The sequence below is a fragment of the Pongo pygmaeus genome, chromosome 2, assembly GCF_028885625.2.
Source record: "Pongo pygmaeus isolate AG05252 chromosome 2, NHGRI_mPonPyg2-v2.0_pri, whole genome shotgun sequence".
NCBI lineage: Eukaryota > Metazoa > Chordata > Mammalia > Primates > Hominidae > Pongo > Pongo pygmaeus.
The window spans coordinates 42120107-42136230 of NC_085930.1; the positions used below are offsets into that span (position 1 = coordinate 42120107).

At 37.5% G+C, this 16124-nt stretch overlaps 1 protein-coding gene across 1 annotated transcript in view; it reads left to right on the forward strand.

Moving 5' to 3' along the window:
• LOC134739152 (putative uncharacterized protein encoded by LINC00336) overlaps nt 1–16124 on the forward strand; it is a 90096-nt gene that overhangs the window by 42143 nt on the left and 31829 nt on the right. The window contains exon 3 of the mRNA XM_063661607.1: nt 8789–8834. Within this exon, the coding sequence (XP_063517677.1) occupies nt 8789–8834 (46 nt within the window). The remainder of the gene's footprint in view (nt 1–8788; nt 8835–16124) is intronic.

Below are 16124 nucleotides of genomic sequence, written 5' to 3' on the forward strand. Positions count from 1 at the left end.
TTTGCAGATTATATGATCTTATATTTACAAAAATCTAAAGACTTCACAAAAGAACTATTGGAACTAGGCCGGGCACGGTGGCTCATGCCTGTAATCCCAGCACTTTGGGAGGCCAAGGTGGGCAGATCATGAGGTCAGGAGATCGAGACCATTCTGGCTAACATGATGAAACCCCGTCTCTACTAAAAATGCAAAAAATTAGCCAGGAGTAGTGGCGGGCGCCTGTAGTCCCAGCTACTTGGGAGGCTGAGGCAAGAGAATGGTGTGAACCTGGGAGGTGGAAGTTGCAGTGAGCTGAGATCATGCCACTGTACTCCAGCCTGGGTGACAGGACACAAAATCAACATACAAAAGTCAGTAGCATTTCTATATGCCAACAGCAAGCAATCTGAAAAAGAAATCAAGAAAGTAACCCCATTTACAATAGCTACATATAAAATTAAATATTTAGGAATTAACCAAAGAAGTGTCAGATCTCTATAATAAAAACTGTAAAACACTGATCAAAAAAATTGAAGAGGATACCGAAAAAATGGAAAGAGAGTCCATGTTTATGAATTGGAAGAATCAATATTGTTAAAATGTTCATACTACCTAGAGCAATCTATAGATTCAATGCAATCCTCTATCAAATTACCAATGACATTCTTCACAGAAATAGAAAAAAATCCTAAAATTTATATTGAACCACAAAAGACCCCAAATAGCTAAAGCTATCCTAAGCAAAAAGAACAAAACTGGAGGAATCGCATTACCTGACTTCAAATTATACTATAGAGCTATAGTAACCAAAACAGCATGGTACTGGCATAAAAACAGACACATAGACCAATGGAACGGAATAGAGAACCCAGAAACAAATTTATATGTCTACAATAAACTGATTTTCAGCAAAGATGTCGAGACACACATTGGAGAAAAGACAGTCTCTTCAATAAATCATGCTGGGAAAAACACACACATGCATATTTGCATTACTATTGCATGCATGCATTATTCACATGCAGAAGAATGAAACTAGATGCCCCATCTCTTGTCATATACAAAAATAAAATCAAAGTGGATTAAAAACTTAAATCTAAGACCGCAAATTATGAAACTACTGAAAGAAAACTTTGGGGAAAATCTCCAGAACATTGGTCTAGGCAAAGATTACTTGAGTAACACCCCATAAGTGCAGGCAGCCAAAGCAAAAGTGGACAAATGGGATCACATCAAGATAAAAAGCTGCAAAGCAAAGGAAACAATCAACTAAGTGAAACGACAACCCACAGAATGGGAGAAAATATTTGCAAAGTACCCATCTAACAAAGTGTATATATATATATTTTTTTTTGAGACAGAATTTCGCTCTTGTTGCCCAGGCTGGAGTGCAATGGTGTGCTCTTGACTCACGGCACCTTCCACCTCCCAGGTTCAAGCGATTCTCCTGCCTCAGCCTCCCGAGTAGCTGGGATTACAGGCATGCGCCACCATGCCTGGCTAATTTTGTATTTTTAGTAGAGACGGGGTTTCTCCATGTTGGTCAGGCTGGTCTTGAACTCCTGATCTCAGGTGATCTGCCTGCCTCAGCCTCCCAAAGTTCTGGGATTATAGGTGTGAGCCACTGCTCCTGGCCCTAACAAAGCATTAATAACCAGAATATATAAGAAGCTCAAACAACTGTACAGGAAAAAAAATCTAATAATTTGATTTAAAAATGGGCAACAGATTTGAATAGACATTTCTCAAAAGAAGACATACAAATGGCAAACCGCTATGTGAAAAGCTGATCATTATCATTGATCAGTAGAGAAATACAAATTGAAACTAGAATGAGATATAATTTCATCCCAGTTAAAATGGCTTTTATTGAAGGGAAGCATGTTTTGGTCTGGGTAGGAGTATTAAAAGATGTTAAGTTGGGACTTTATTTTGGGTATTTGTTTTTGTAAGACATCACAAAGGTGAAGAATAATATAACAGACATCAAGTGTCCTCTGATGAAATCCTTTATTTTCTCCCTTCCTCCATTGCATTTTTGGGGATGGTGGTAGTACTGGAGGATTTTCAGAAGAAACAAGCTAACCCTATTGCCATTTGTCATGTGTCACAAAAGTGAGGTGGGCCGGGGAGTGTACTGATTAACCCTGTAACTTAGAAACATGGATTCTTGTGGAGGACAAACCCTAATATGTCTTGATGAATAACAGAGCAGATAAAATAGAGCTCAATCTGGTCATAAATCCCTTGACTAGTGCCATCAATTGCTGCAAGAAATTCCCTGATAAATTTCCGGACAATTCTGTTTCCTGGATTCTGGGGGGTTTCTACCACTGGAGAACTCTGCCTGCTAGTGAGATGGCACATTGGTCAGGGTTCTTGTTGTAAGCAACAGAAGCCAGCTCTAACAGATACAAGCGCAAAAGGAATTTATAGAAATACATCAGAATAAGAAAAGTAGTTATACTGGGTAGTTCACAGGGACACTGGGAAGCCAGGAGAAGCAGGCTGGGGCTGTGCAGGTGGAAAATGTGTCCTCGATTATGCCACTGAACTAGTCCAGAGATATGCCTGGGACATCCATGGGAGCTTGAGGCTTGCAGTATGTGCTGGTGACACTGCTGCTTGTGGACTCTGGTGTCACGGCTAGTGGTGCCATCAGAAGTAGGTGTTTTCTTTATTGCTTTTCTCAAATTTGGATGAGGTGAATCTGTAGCTCCACAGGATGGTGTAACGCCATCGAACATCTCATTGAATATCTTTTTGAAGTGTCCATTTTACTTGAATGTTTCATGCAAAAAATTTATGTTAAAATTAATATACATACTAAAAATGGCTTTTATTCAAAAGTCAGACAATAACAAATGCTGGCAGGGATATAGAGAAAAGGGAACTCTTGTACATCTTTTGTGGAAATGTAAATTAGTACAACCACTATGGAGAACAGTTTAGAGGTTCCTCAAAAACCTAAAAATTGAGCTACCATGTGATCCTGCCATTCCACTGCTAGGTATATACCCAAAAGAAAGGAAAACAGTGTATGAAAGAGATATCTGTATTCCTGTGTTTACTGCAGCACTATTCACAATAACTAAGATTCGGAAGCAATCTGTGTTCATCAACAGACAAATGGATAAAGAAAATTTGGTACTTATACGCAATGTAGTACTTTTCAGCCATAAAAATGAATGAGATTCTGTCATTTGCAGTCACATGGTAGGAACTGGAGTTCATTATGTAAGTGAAATAAGACTGGCACAGAAGGACAAACTTCACATTTTCTCACTTATTTGTGTGAACTAAACAATTAAAACAATATGACTCATGGAGATAGAGAGTAGAAGGATGGTTACCAGAGGCTGAGAAGGGTAGTGGGAGGGTGTGTGTAGGGGGAAGTGGGGATGATTAATTGGTACAAAAAAATAGAAAGAATGAGTTAGACAGTATTTGCTAGCACAACAGAGTGACTATAGTCAATAATAACTTAATTATACATTTATAAATAATTAAAAGAGGCTATTTGGGCTGACACTAAGAATAAATGCTTGAGGGGCTGTATACCCCATTTACCCTGATGTGGTTATTACACACTGTATTTCTCTATCAAAATATCTCATAGAGCCCGTAAATATATACACCTACTTTGTACCCACAAAAATTAAAAATTAAAAATATAAACAGTTATCCTTCTCACAAAACACTATTATCACTGTATTAGTCTGTTTTCATGCTGCTGGTAAAGACATACCTGAGACTGGGCAATTTACAAAAGAAAGAGATTTAGTGGACTCACAGTTCCACGTGACTGGGGAGGCCTCACAGTCATTTTGGAAGGCGAAAGGCACATCTCACATGGCAGCAGACAAGAGAAGAGAGCTTGTGCAGGGAGACTTCCGTTTTTAAAACCATCAGATCTCGTGAGACCCACTCACCGTCACAAGAACAGCTTGTGAAAGACCTGACTCTGAGGCAGAGTTCTTCGGTGGATTCAACCACCTCCCAACAGGTCCCTCCCACAACACGTGGGAATTCAAGATGAGATTTGGGTGGGGACACAGCCAAACCACATCAATTACTAATAAAAATAACTCCTTAAAGAAATAATTTATCTAGTAAACATTTAAAATCTCTTTCTTATCTCCTTCTTTTTAAAATTTTTTGAACAAATAAGGTTGCCCTCCCTTGGTTGATATAACTCTTACATGTCTTTTAATTAGTAGATTCCCCTCTTCTTCATCTTCCTTTTTCCCCTCCCTTTATTTATTCATTTCCTTGCAAATTATTTGTGGAAGCAACTGGTTGTTTGTCCTGCAAAGATTCTGAGAGATTATATTTTGCTGCTTGTATCAATCATTTGACTTATTCTTTTATCTACATATTTTCTCTGCATTGATTATTAGAGCTATGTTCAGCTTGTTATTTTTCTTTTGGTAAGAGAAAATTGTGGTGTTACCAGAAACCTTCTGGGGACTTACCAATACAGTGAAAAAAATTAATGTAATTTACTTTGCCACAAGCAGAAATATTGAGGAAAAATATTTAGAAATATGAATACAATCATTCTACTTGCAAGGTAAATACATTTATCTCAAAGTGGACACAGCCTGCACAAGTTGATCTTGGAAATGTTCCTTGCCTGTAATTATTTCCTGTTTATTCTAAAGCCCTGTTCTTGATATATTCCTCTTCTAAAAAAACCTATGTGAAAATCAGTCATACAAAAGAACACATATATGACATAATAAACTCTAAGAATAATAAAACATCCACCCCTATGCTTATCTTATTCTTATATTGTTTTTTTTGAGAGAAGCATTGCATTTTTATTTTTTTATTTTATTTTATTTTATTATTATTATACTTTAAGTTTTAGGGTACATGTGTACAATGTGCAGGTTTGTTACATACGTATACATGTGCCATGTTGGTGTGCTGCACCCATTAACTCGTCATTTAGCATTAGGTATATCTCCTAATACTATCCCTCCCCCCTCCACCCACTTCACAACAGTCCCCGTTGTGTGACGTTCCCCTTCCTGTGTCCATGTGTTCTCGTTGTTCAATTCCCACCTATGAATGAGAACATGCGGTGTTTGGTTTTTTGTCCTTGCGATAGTTTGCTGAGAATGATGGTTTCCAGTTTCATCCATGTCCCTACAAAGGACATGAACTCATCATTTTTTATGGCTGCATAGTATTCCATGGTGTGTATGTGCCACATTTTCTTAATCCAGTCTATCGTTGTTGGACATTTGGGTTGCTTCCAAGTCTTTGCTATTGTGAATAGTGCTGCAATAAACATACGTGTGCATGTGTCTTTATAGCAGCATGATTTATAGTCCTTTGGGTATATACCCAGTAATGGGATGGCTGGGTCAAATGGTATTTCTAGTTCTAAATCCCTGAGGAATCACCACACTGACTTCCACAATGGTTGAACTAGTTTACAGTCCCACCAACAGTGTAAAAGTGTTCCTGTTTCTCCACATCCTCTCCAGCACCTGTTGTTTCCTGACTTTTTAATGATCGCCATTCTAACTGGTGTGAGATGGTATCTCATTGTGGTGTTGATTTGAATTTCTCTGATGGCCAGTGATGGCGAGCATTTTTTCATGTGTCTTTTGGCTGCATAAATGTCTTCTTTTGAGAAGTGTCTGTTCATATCCTTCTCCCACTTGTTGATGGGGTTGTTTGTTTTTTTCTTGTAAATTTGTTTGAGTTCATTGTAGATTCTGGGTATTAGCCCTTTGTCAGATGAGTAGGTTGCGAAAATGTTCTCCCATTCTGTAGGTTGCCTGTTCACTCTGATGGTAGTTTCTTTTACTGTGCAGAAGCTCTTTAGTTTAATTAGATCCCATTTGTCAATTTTGGCTTTTGTTGCCATTGCTTTTGGTGTTTTAGACATGAAGTCCTTGCCCATGCCTATGTCCTGAATGGTATTGCCTAGGTTTTCTTCTAGGGTTTTTATGGTTTTAGGTCTAACATGTAAGTCTTTAATCCATCTTGAATTAATTTTTGTATAAGGTGTAAGGAAGGGATCCAGTTTCAGCTTTCTACATATGGCTAGCCAGTTTTCCCAGCACCATTTATTAAATAGGGAATCCTTTCCCCATTGCTTGTTTTTGTCAGGTTTGTCAAAGATCAGATAGTTGTAGATATGTGGCATTATTTCTGAGGGCTCTGTTCTGTTCCATTGATCTATCTCTGTTTTGGTACCAGTAGCATGCTATTTTGGTTACTGTAGCCTTGTGGTATAGTTTGAAGTCAGGTAGTGTGATGCCTCCAGCTTTGTTCCTTTGGCTTAGGATTGACTTGGCGATGTGGGCTCTTTTTTGGTTCCATATGAACTTTAAAGTAGTTTTTTCCAATTCTGTGAAGAAAGTCATTGGTAGCTTGATGGGGCTGGCATTGAATCTATAAATTACCTTGGGCAGTATGGCCATTTTCACGATACCAATTCTTCCTATCCATGAGCATGGAATGTTCTTCCATTTGTTTGTGTCCTCTTTTATTTCATTGAGCAGTGGTTTGTAGTTCTCCTTGAAGAGGTCCTTCACATCACTTGTAAGTTGGATTCCTAGGTATTTTATTCTCTTTGAAGCAATTGTGAATGGGAGTTCACTCATGATTTGGCTCTCTGTTTGTCTGTTATTGGTGTATAAGAATGCTTGTGATTTTTGTACATTGATTTTGTATCCTGAGACTTTGCTGAAGTTGCTTATCAGCTTAAGGAGATTTTGGGCTGAGACAATGGGGTTTTTGAGATGTACAATCATGTCATCTGCAAACAGGGACAATTTGACTTCCTCTTTTCCTAATTGAATACCCATTATTTCCTTCTCCTGCCTAATTGCCCTGGCCAGAACTTCCAACACTATGTTGAATAGGAGTGGTGAGAGAGGGCGTCCCTGTCTTGTGCCAGTTTTCAAAGGGAATGCTTCCAGTTTTTGCCCATTCAGTATGATATTGGCTGTGGGTTTGTCATAGATAGCTCTTATTATTTTGAGATATGTCCCATCAATACCTAATTTATTAAGTGTTTTTAGCATGAAGGTTGTTGAATTTTGTCAAAGGCCTTTTCTGCATCTATTGAGATAATCATGTGGTTTTTGTTTTTGGTTCTGTTTATATGCTGGATTATATTTATTGATTTGCGTATATTGAACCAGCCTTGCATCCCAGGGATGAAGCCCACTTGATCATGGTGGATAAGCTTTTTGATGTGCTGCTGTATTCTGTTTGCCAGTATTTTATTGAGGATTTTTGCATCAGTGTTCATCAAGGATATTGGTCTAAAATTCTCTTTTTTGGTTGTGTCTCTGCCTGGCTTTGGTATCAGGATGATGCTGGCCTCATAAAATGAGTTAGGGAGGATTCCCTCTTTTTCTATTGACTGGAATAGTTTCAGAAGGAATGGTACCAGCTCCTCCTTGTACCTCTGGTAGAATTCGGCTGTGTATCCATCTGGTCCTGGACTCTTTTTGGTTGGTAAGCTATTGATTATTGCCACAATTTCAGAGCCTGTTATTGGTCTATTCAGAGATTCAACTTCTTCCTGGGTTAGTCTTGGGAGGGTGTATGTGTCGAGGAATTTATCCATTTCTTCTAGATTTTCTAGTTTATTTGCATAGAGGTGTTTGTAGTATTCTCTGATGGTAGTTTGTATTTCTGTGGGATCAGTGGTGATATCCCCTTTATCATTTTGTATTGCGTCTATTTGATGTGTCTCTCTTTTCTTCTTTATTAGTCTTGCTAACGGTCTATCAATTTTGTTGATCCTTTCAAAAAACCAGCTCCTGGATTCATTAATTTTTTAAAGGGTTTTTTGTGTGTCTATGTCCTTCACTTCTGCTCTGATTTTAGTTATTTCTTGCCTTCTGCTAGCTTTTGAATGTGTTTGCTCTTGCTTTTCTAGTTCTTTTAATTTTGATGTTAGGGTGTCAATTTTGGATCTTTCCTGCTTTCTCTTGTGGGCATTTAGTGCTATAAATTTCCCTCTACACACTGCTTTGAATGTGTCCGAGAGATTCTGGTATGTTGTGTCTTTGTTCTCGTTGGTTTCAAAGAACATCTTTATTTCTGCCTTCATTTCATTATATACCGAGTAGTCATTCAGGAGCAGGTTGTTCAGTTTCCATGTAGTTGAGTGGTTTTGAGTGAGTTTCTTAATCCTGAGTTCTAGTTTGATTGCACTGTGGTCCGAGAGACAGTTTGTTATAATTTGTGTTCTTTTACATTTGCTGAGGAGTGCTTTACTTCCAAGTATGTGGTCAATTTTGGAATAGGTGTGGTGTGTGCTGAAAAAAATGTATATTCTGTTGATTTGGGGTGAAGAGTTCTGTAGATGTCTATTAGGTCTGCTTGGTGCTGAGCTGAGTTCAATTCCTGGGTATCCTTGTTAACTTTCTGTCTCATTGATCTGTCTAATGTTGACAGTGGAGTGGTAAAGTCTCCTATTATTATTGTGTGGGAGTTTAAGTCTCTTTGTAGGTCACTCAGGACTTGCTTTATGAATCTGGGTGCTCCTGTATTGGGTGCATATATATTTAGGATAGTTAGCTCTTCTTGTTGAATTGATCCCTTTACCATTATGTAATGGCCTTCTTTGTCTCTTTTGATCTTTGTTGGTTTAAAGTCTGTTTTATCAGAGACTAGGATTGCAACCCCTGCCTTTTTTTGTTTTCCATTTGCTTGGTGGATATGCTTATATTCTTAAATAAGAATAATAAAACATCCACCGCTATGCCAGTATCTTTGATGTTCCTTGGCGTCCTTCCCTAATTCCATCCTTTTTATTCTCTTCCAGGTGTTTATTATTCCCTTGCTTTTCTTCATAATTTCACCACATAAATGTGAGTTTTAAAATAATATATTTAAAATTTTTCTTGTTTGCCAAAACTTTATTAAATGATATACATGTCAATTATATATGATTTTTCTGTGACTTGCTTTTTTTGCTCAGTAGTATGCCTTTTTGATTTACCTAGGTTAGGGTTTGTCAACCTCCACACTACTGAAATTTTGGACTGGATGATTCTTTGTTGTGAGAGGCTGTCCTGTGCATCATAGGATGTTAGGTGCATAACTAGTCTCTAGGTATTAGATGCCAGTGACTTGACCCTAGCTGTGGCGATCACGAGTGTGTCCAGACATTGCCAAATGTCACCAGGGTGTTTGAGTTTGTGTCGGGGTGGCAGATTCCCTCGGTTGAAAAGCATTGGTTTTTGTTGCTGTGTGTGGACGAATTTCATTCAATTTCACTGATACAGATCATTTTATTAATATTACCTGAGTATGCACCTGTTGATTTATCCATTCTTCTGTTGATGAAATTTGCATTTTCCCAAGGTTTGGCTATTACAAACCATGCTATTGTAAATGTATCTATGCATAGCCCCTGGTACATGTGTACTATAATTCTTCTAGGGGTGCATATATAAGGATAAAAATATTGGCTTATGAAGTTTACACATCTTCAACTTCAAAGATTAGGCAAAAATATTTTATAACTTTCTCTTTTTTTAAATTTACAGACAAGACAGACAGACACACACACACATCCACACATTTCCTAATCTCTTGTTTTGTAAATATTATAACACAGGACAATAGTATGCATGCACCCAATAGAAACAAACATGATGGTAAAGTCAAAGTTTCTTTTCGAAGTTTCTAGAAGATGATCAGTTTAGTTTAGCATTTCTGCAACTCAAAATCTCACATCTATCTCTTCATAAATTGTGGTGTCGGAAATAATACCAAGGATGGAGCAAAAAAGAATTGTGAAGCTCTAAAATTTTCCTTTGTTTATTCAGTATGTAATTGCTGCTCCTCTACTATCTGCTTGGCACTGTCAGAATCATCATGGTGAATAAAACACCATCCCTTCCTCAAGAAACTCGTATTAGTCAGCTAGAAATATATTAACAATTAAATTTAAAATAACAAGATATGAACAAAGAAAAAGGACCAGAAGAGTACAAATGAAATGCCAAATTCAGTTAAAAGAGTAAAGAATAACTTCACCTAAGAGTGGCATTCATTCATTCATTAATTCAACACATATTTATTGTGTTCTTACTGTCTCCTGGCACTGTTTTGGGACTGTGAATATGCTGCCATGTCGACAAAGCAGTCACACTCTCATGGAGCTGATATTCTAGTTAGGGGGAGACAGACAGTAAGCAAACACAAATCACCCTGAGGTAGAACTCAGCTAGGCATGTTTAGGGAATAGGAAGGTTAATAGGAGAGCTGGGCTTTGAAGGGTCTCTAGGAGTTTTTGTCATGGTTGTAGGGAATACGGGCAGCAGGAATATCATGTAGAAGCACAGAATATCCAAGAGTAGGGAATAGGGGGTTGTTCTGGCTTCTTAGGTATGTGGAAAAGGCAAAGGATAGGAAGGGTTTTCTGGGAGAAGAGATGGGATTGAAAGAGGAGATGGGGTATAGAATGCTTATTATTAAAAAAAAAACCTTCAAACATGCCACAAAAGTAGAGGAAATACTATACTGAACCCCTGTATCTCAATTGCCTAGATTTTATAATTATCAAGAATTTGCCCCCTTCCTTCTTCTATCCTCCTTTCTTCTTCTCCTCCTCCTCTTCTTTTTTGCTAAAATATTTAAAGCAAATCTCAGACATTATGTAATTTCCCTAACATAACTCAGAATATATTTCTAGAGTTACATGAATTTTTGAAAATATAACCATAACGTCATTATCACATTTGCCAAATTTAATGAAATTTCCTTGCAACATTCAATAGCCAACCCATATTCAAATTTAGCACATTGTCTCAACCAATTTTTAAACTGATTGATGTATTCAAATGAATATCTAAATGAGTTCTACCATTTGTATTTGGCCATTAAGTCTTTAATCTTTATTTTATTTATTTTTTTTGAGACAGGGTCTCACTCTGTTGCCCAGGCTGGAGTGCAGTGGTATGATCATGGCTTCACAGCTCACTGCAGCCTTGACTGCCTGGGCTCAAGAAATCCTCCCACCTCAGCCTCCTGAGTGGCTGGGAATACAGGTGCATACCACCGCCATGCCTGGCTAATTTTTGTATTTTTTGTAGAGACAAGATTTTGCTATTTTACCCAGGCTGGTCTTGAACTCTTGGGCTCAAGTGATCTGCCAACCTCGACCTCCCAAAGTGTTGGGCTTACAAGCATGAGCCACTGTGCCTGGCCTAAATCTTTAATCTTTTAAACGTTTCTTTTGAAATGGAACTCATTAGTTAGAACTAAAGATTTGAGTAGATTTAGGTCCATCGTTTTTGGTTTGGCTCTGTCTCCCCACCCAAATCTCATATTGAATTGTAATCCCCACATGTTAGGGAAGGGGCCTGGTGGGAGGTGATTGGATCATGGGGGGCGGATTTCCCCCTTGCTGGTCTTGTGATAGTGAGTGAATTTTCACAAGATCTAATCATTTAAACATGTGTGGTACCTCCCCCTTCTCTTTCTGTCTCCTGCCGCCATGTAAGACATGCCTTGCTTCCCCTTCACCTTCTACCACAATTGTAAGTTTCCTGAGGCCTCCTCAGCCATGCAGAACTGTGAGTCAATTAAACCTCTTTTCTTTATAAATTACCCAGTCTCAGGCAGTTCTTTATAGCAGTGTGAAAACAGACTATTCATAAGTGACACTTCATAAATGGTCTTGGATGACACTTCACAAGTGGTCTTGGATGCTGCCTATGTTTCATGTCATGAAGCATATATTTTTGGTTGCCCTACTTTAATGATGCAAAGATTAATCATTGAAATTCACATGGTGACACCGTTTCCCTCATATATAAGTTCACCGTGGAACTTTCATTTATTTTTTTCACCAGCTGTTTTTTTAAGCTACAAACATTTTGTGGAGAAGTTTCATTCTTTAGTTATATCCCTTTGGTTATCCAAAATAAACTTCACAGAAAAGGTTAGATAATTTCTCAATTCTTTCCCTAAAGTTCTACCTTAGAAAGAATGTTTGGGGTCTCAGTTACTGCCAGTGGTGACCAGTGTTCTGCCTTTCTCTGTCATACACATTAAAAACTCATGTGTTTTTATATATTCATGTGTATGAACAAATACAGTTACTATCAAACTGTTTTTCAATGGTGATAATAATGAGCTGCTCTGGAATTTGAGAAAAGAATGATACAGATTTCAAGAAAATAGGAAATTACTAGGTAGAAGAAGTTAAAACTCTGCATACAAAAATGCTGAGATGGAACTGAGGGAATTGGTCATCTCTGTTTATCACCAGTATAACTGCACTGAGACGCTCTATACGATCAAAGATGTTTAAGCTCCAGGTAATGCCTAGTTGCTTTCACAGGTGATTTAATGCAACATAGATAAATCATAAGAGAAACATAACATTGTCCTTTGGGGTTGATTCTGAGGAAGAAATAGGGAATACAATAAAGATAGTGAAGGGAAAGCTGAAGTGCTATATACTAAAAAAAATGGGGATTAAAGTTCTGCTCAGATATTCTACCACCCACCACAGTCTAGTACAAAATTCCATTTCCAAATGAAATGATTCATATACAGGCCACTAGAGTAATGAAGAATACTTCCTTTGACTAATACAACATAGACCATTGGATCCTAGACATCATATTCTGAATTTCTCATTTCACCAATGTGGAAACTGAGGCTACAAGATATTGTTAATAATAATTCACACAATAAAAGGACAATTTTCATGAAAAATTATCTCTACTGGATTTTTCCCATCAGCATAAAAGGTGCTGTTATTTTTCTTCTCTTAAAACACATACACATACCTTTTAATTCTAGTTCTCCCCATAGGTATATAGATAAACTGGAAATAGTTCCTGGGTTCTGACGTCCTAATTCTATACCTAATATTCCATTTTACTTCACTACTTGTCTGTTTAATGCGAACTTCAAACTTAACATGGCCATAACAGAACTCTTAATCTTTCTCCCCAGTCTTCACATCCATCTCTTCACACTCTAGCGACAACATCATTCTTGCAGTTGCTTAGCCCAAATACATTTGGGTTATCCTTGGCTCTTTCTCACTTCTTATCTTTTCCACTGGGCAACCCTGCACTATGTACCTTTCCAATATTCTAGAAACGTTTTGCCACCTTTGCTATAACCATCCTGCTCGGGGCCACCATCATTTCTCACTGCAATTGAAAAGCCTGTTAACACATTCTCTCTATCCATTACAGTCTAGTCTCAACACAGCTGTCAGTGATCTTTACAAAAGTCATATTCTTTCACTGCTTTGCTCAAGAGTCTCTAATGACCTCTTACCTCACACTGAGTAAAAGGCAAAGTCATTATAATGATCTACAAGGCCCTGTTTTATCTGACTCTTGTTACTTTTCTGAACTTATCTGCTTCTCTCCCCATCTAATTACTGTCCTTTGGCCACACTTACCTCCCTGCTTATCCTAGACTGCTTGCTCCTTCTTCTTGCACACATTCACTCCTCTATCTCTGGTTCTTTTTCTCCAAATACCTGGTTGGATGTCTTCCGTACTTCTCTTGTCCTCATCCATCCCCTACTCAGTGAAGCCCTACCTGATTGCTCTGTTTAAAATCTTCATCCCTATCTCCTATCAATAGTTAGCTCTCTCTTCTGTTTTAGTTTTTTTCATTAAATTTATCATCTTCTGCTACATAAAACTCAAAAAAATCAAATCAATAATCAACTGAAAAAAATCCACTGATATGGCAGCTTTATGTGGTTAAATAAAGAATTTGTTTACTTGCTGTATTTCCCACTGGAATGTAAACTCTGTACTTCTCATTAGTGACTGGTATAAAATAAGCATTCAATAACTGTTGGCTGAATTAAATACCTAGGAATACATTAAACAAAGGAGGTGAAAGATCTCTACAAGGAAAACTACAAAACACTGATGAAAGAAATCATAGATGACACAAACAAATAGAAAAAATCCCATGCTTATGAATTGGAAGCATCAATATCATTAAAGTGACAATAGTGCCCAGTGCAATCTACAGATTCAATGCAATCCTTATAAAATTACTAATGTCCCAAATTGACAAATGGGATCTAATTAAACTAAAGAGCTTCTGCACAGCAAAATAAACCACCATCAGAGTGAACAGGCAACCTACAGAATGGGAGAACATTTTTGCAACCTACTCATCTGACAAAGGGCTAATATCCAGAATCTACAATGAACTCAAACAAATTTACAAGAAAAAAACAACCCCAACAACAAGTGGGCGAAGGATATGAACAGACATTTCTCAAAAGAAGACATTTATGCAGCCAAAAGACACATGAAAAAATGCTCGCCATCACTGGCCATCAGAGAAATGCAAATCAACACCACAATGAGATACCATCTCACACCAGTTAGAATGGCGATCATTAAAAAGTCAGGAAACAACAGGTGCTGGAGAGGATGTGGAGAAATAGGAACACTTTTACACTGTTGGTGGGACTGTAAACTAGTTCAACCATTGTGGAAGTCAGTGTGGCGATTCCTCAGGGATCTAGAACTAGAAATACCATTTGACCCAGCCATCCCATTACTGGGTATATACCCAAAGGATTATAAATGATGCTGCTATAAAGACACCTGCACACGTATGTGTGCACTATAAAGACACATGCATGCGTATTGCAGCACTATTCACAATAGAAAAGACTTAGAACCAACCCAAATGTCCAACAATGATAGACTGGATTAAGAAAATGTGGCACATATACACCATGGAATACTATGCAGCCATAAAAAATGATGAGTTCATGTCCTTTGTAGGGACATGGATGAAGCTGGAAACCATCATTCTCAGCAAACTATCGCAAGGACAAAAAACCAAACACCGCATGTTCTCATTCATAGGTGGGAATTGAACAATGAGAACACATGGACACAGGAAGGGGAACATCACACACTGGGGCCTGTTGTGGGGTGGGGGGAGGGGGGAGGGATAGCATTAGGAGATATAGCTAATGTTAAATGACGAGTTAATGGGTGCAGTACACCAACGCGGCACATGTATACACATGTAACAAACCTGCACATTGTGCACATGTACCCTAAAACTTAAAGTATAATAAAAAAAATAGTTACTAATGTCATTCTTCATAGAATTAGAAAAAAATATTCTAAAGTTTATATGAAACCAAAAAACGGCCAGAATAGCAAAAGCAGTACTAAGCAAAAAGAATAAAGCCAGAGGCATCACATTACCTGACTTCAGATTATACTACAAGGCTGTAGTTACTAAAACAGCACGGTACTATTCAAAAATAGACACATAGATCAATGAAACAGAACAGAGAACCCGGAAATAAAGCCACATATCTACAACCAGCTGATTTTTCACAATGTCAACAAAAATAAACAGTTACAAAAGGACACCCTATTCAATAAATGGTGCTGGGAAGATTGGCAGAAGAATAAAACTGGACCCCTATCTCTCACCATGTACAAAAATTAATTCAAGATGGATTAAAGACCTAAATATAAGATCTGAAACTATAAAAATTCTAGAAGAAAACCTAGGAAAAATTGCTAGACATTGGCCTGTGCAAAGAATTTATGACTAAGATCCCCAAAACAAATGCAACAAAAACAGAAAGAGAAACGAAATTTAAAAAGCTTCTGCACAGCAAAATAAATAACCAATAGAGTAAACAGACAACCTACAGAATTGGAGAAAATATTTGCAAATTATGCCTCTGAGAAAGGACTAATATGCAGAGTCTACAAGGAACTCAGTTAGCAACAACAACAACAACAACAAAAAACAACAAAACCAATAATCCCCTTAAAAAAGAGCAAAGGATGAGAATAGACATTTCTCAAAAGAAGACATACAAATGTCCAACAAACATATGAAAAAATACTTGACATTAATCATCAGAGAAATGCAAATTAAAACCACATGAGATATAATCTCACATCAGTCAGAATGGCTATTATTAAAAAGTCAAAAACAACAGATGTTGGCATGGATGCAGAAAAAAGTGAAACCTTATACACTGTTAATGAGAATGTAAATTAGTACAACATCTGTGAAAAACAGGATGGCAATTTCTCAAAGAACTAAATATAGAATTGCCATTTGACCTAGCAATGCCTCTGGATATCTACCCAAAAAAAGAAGTTATTATA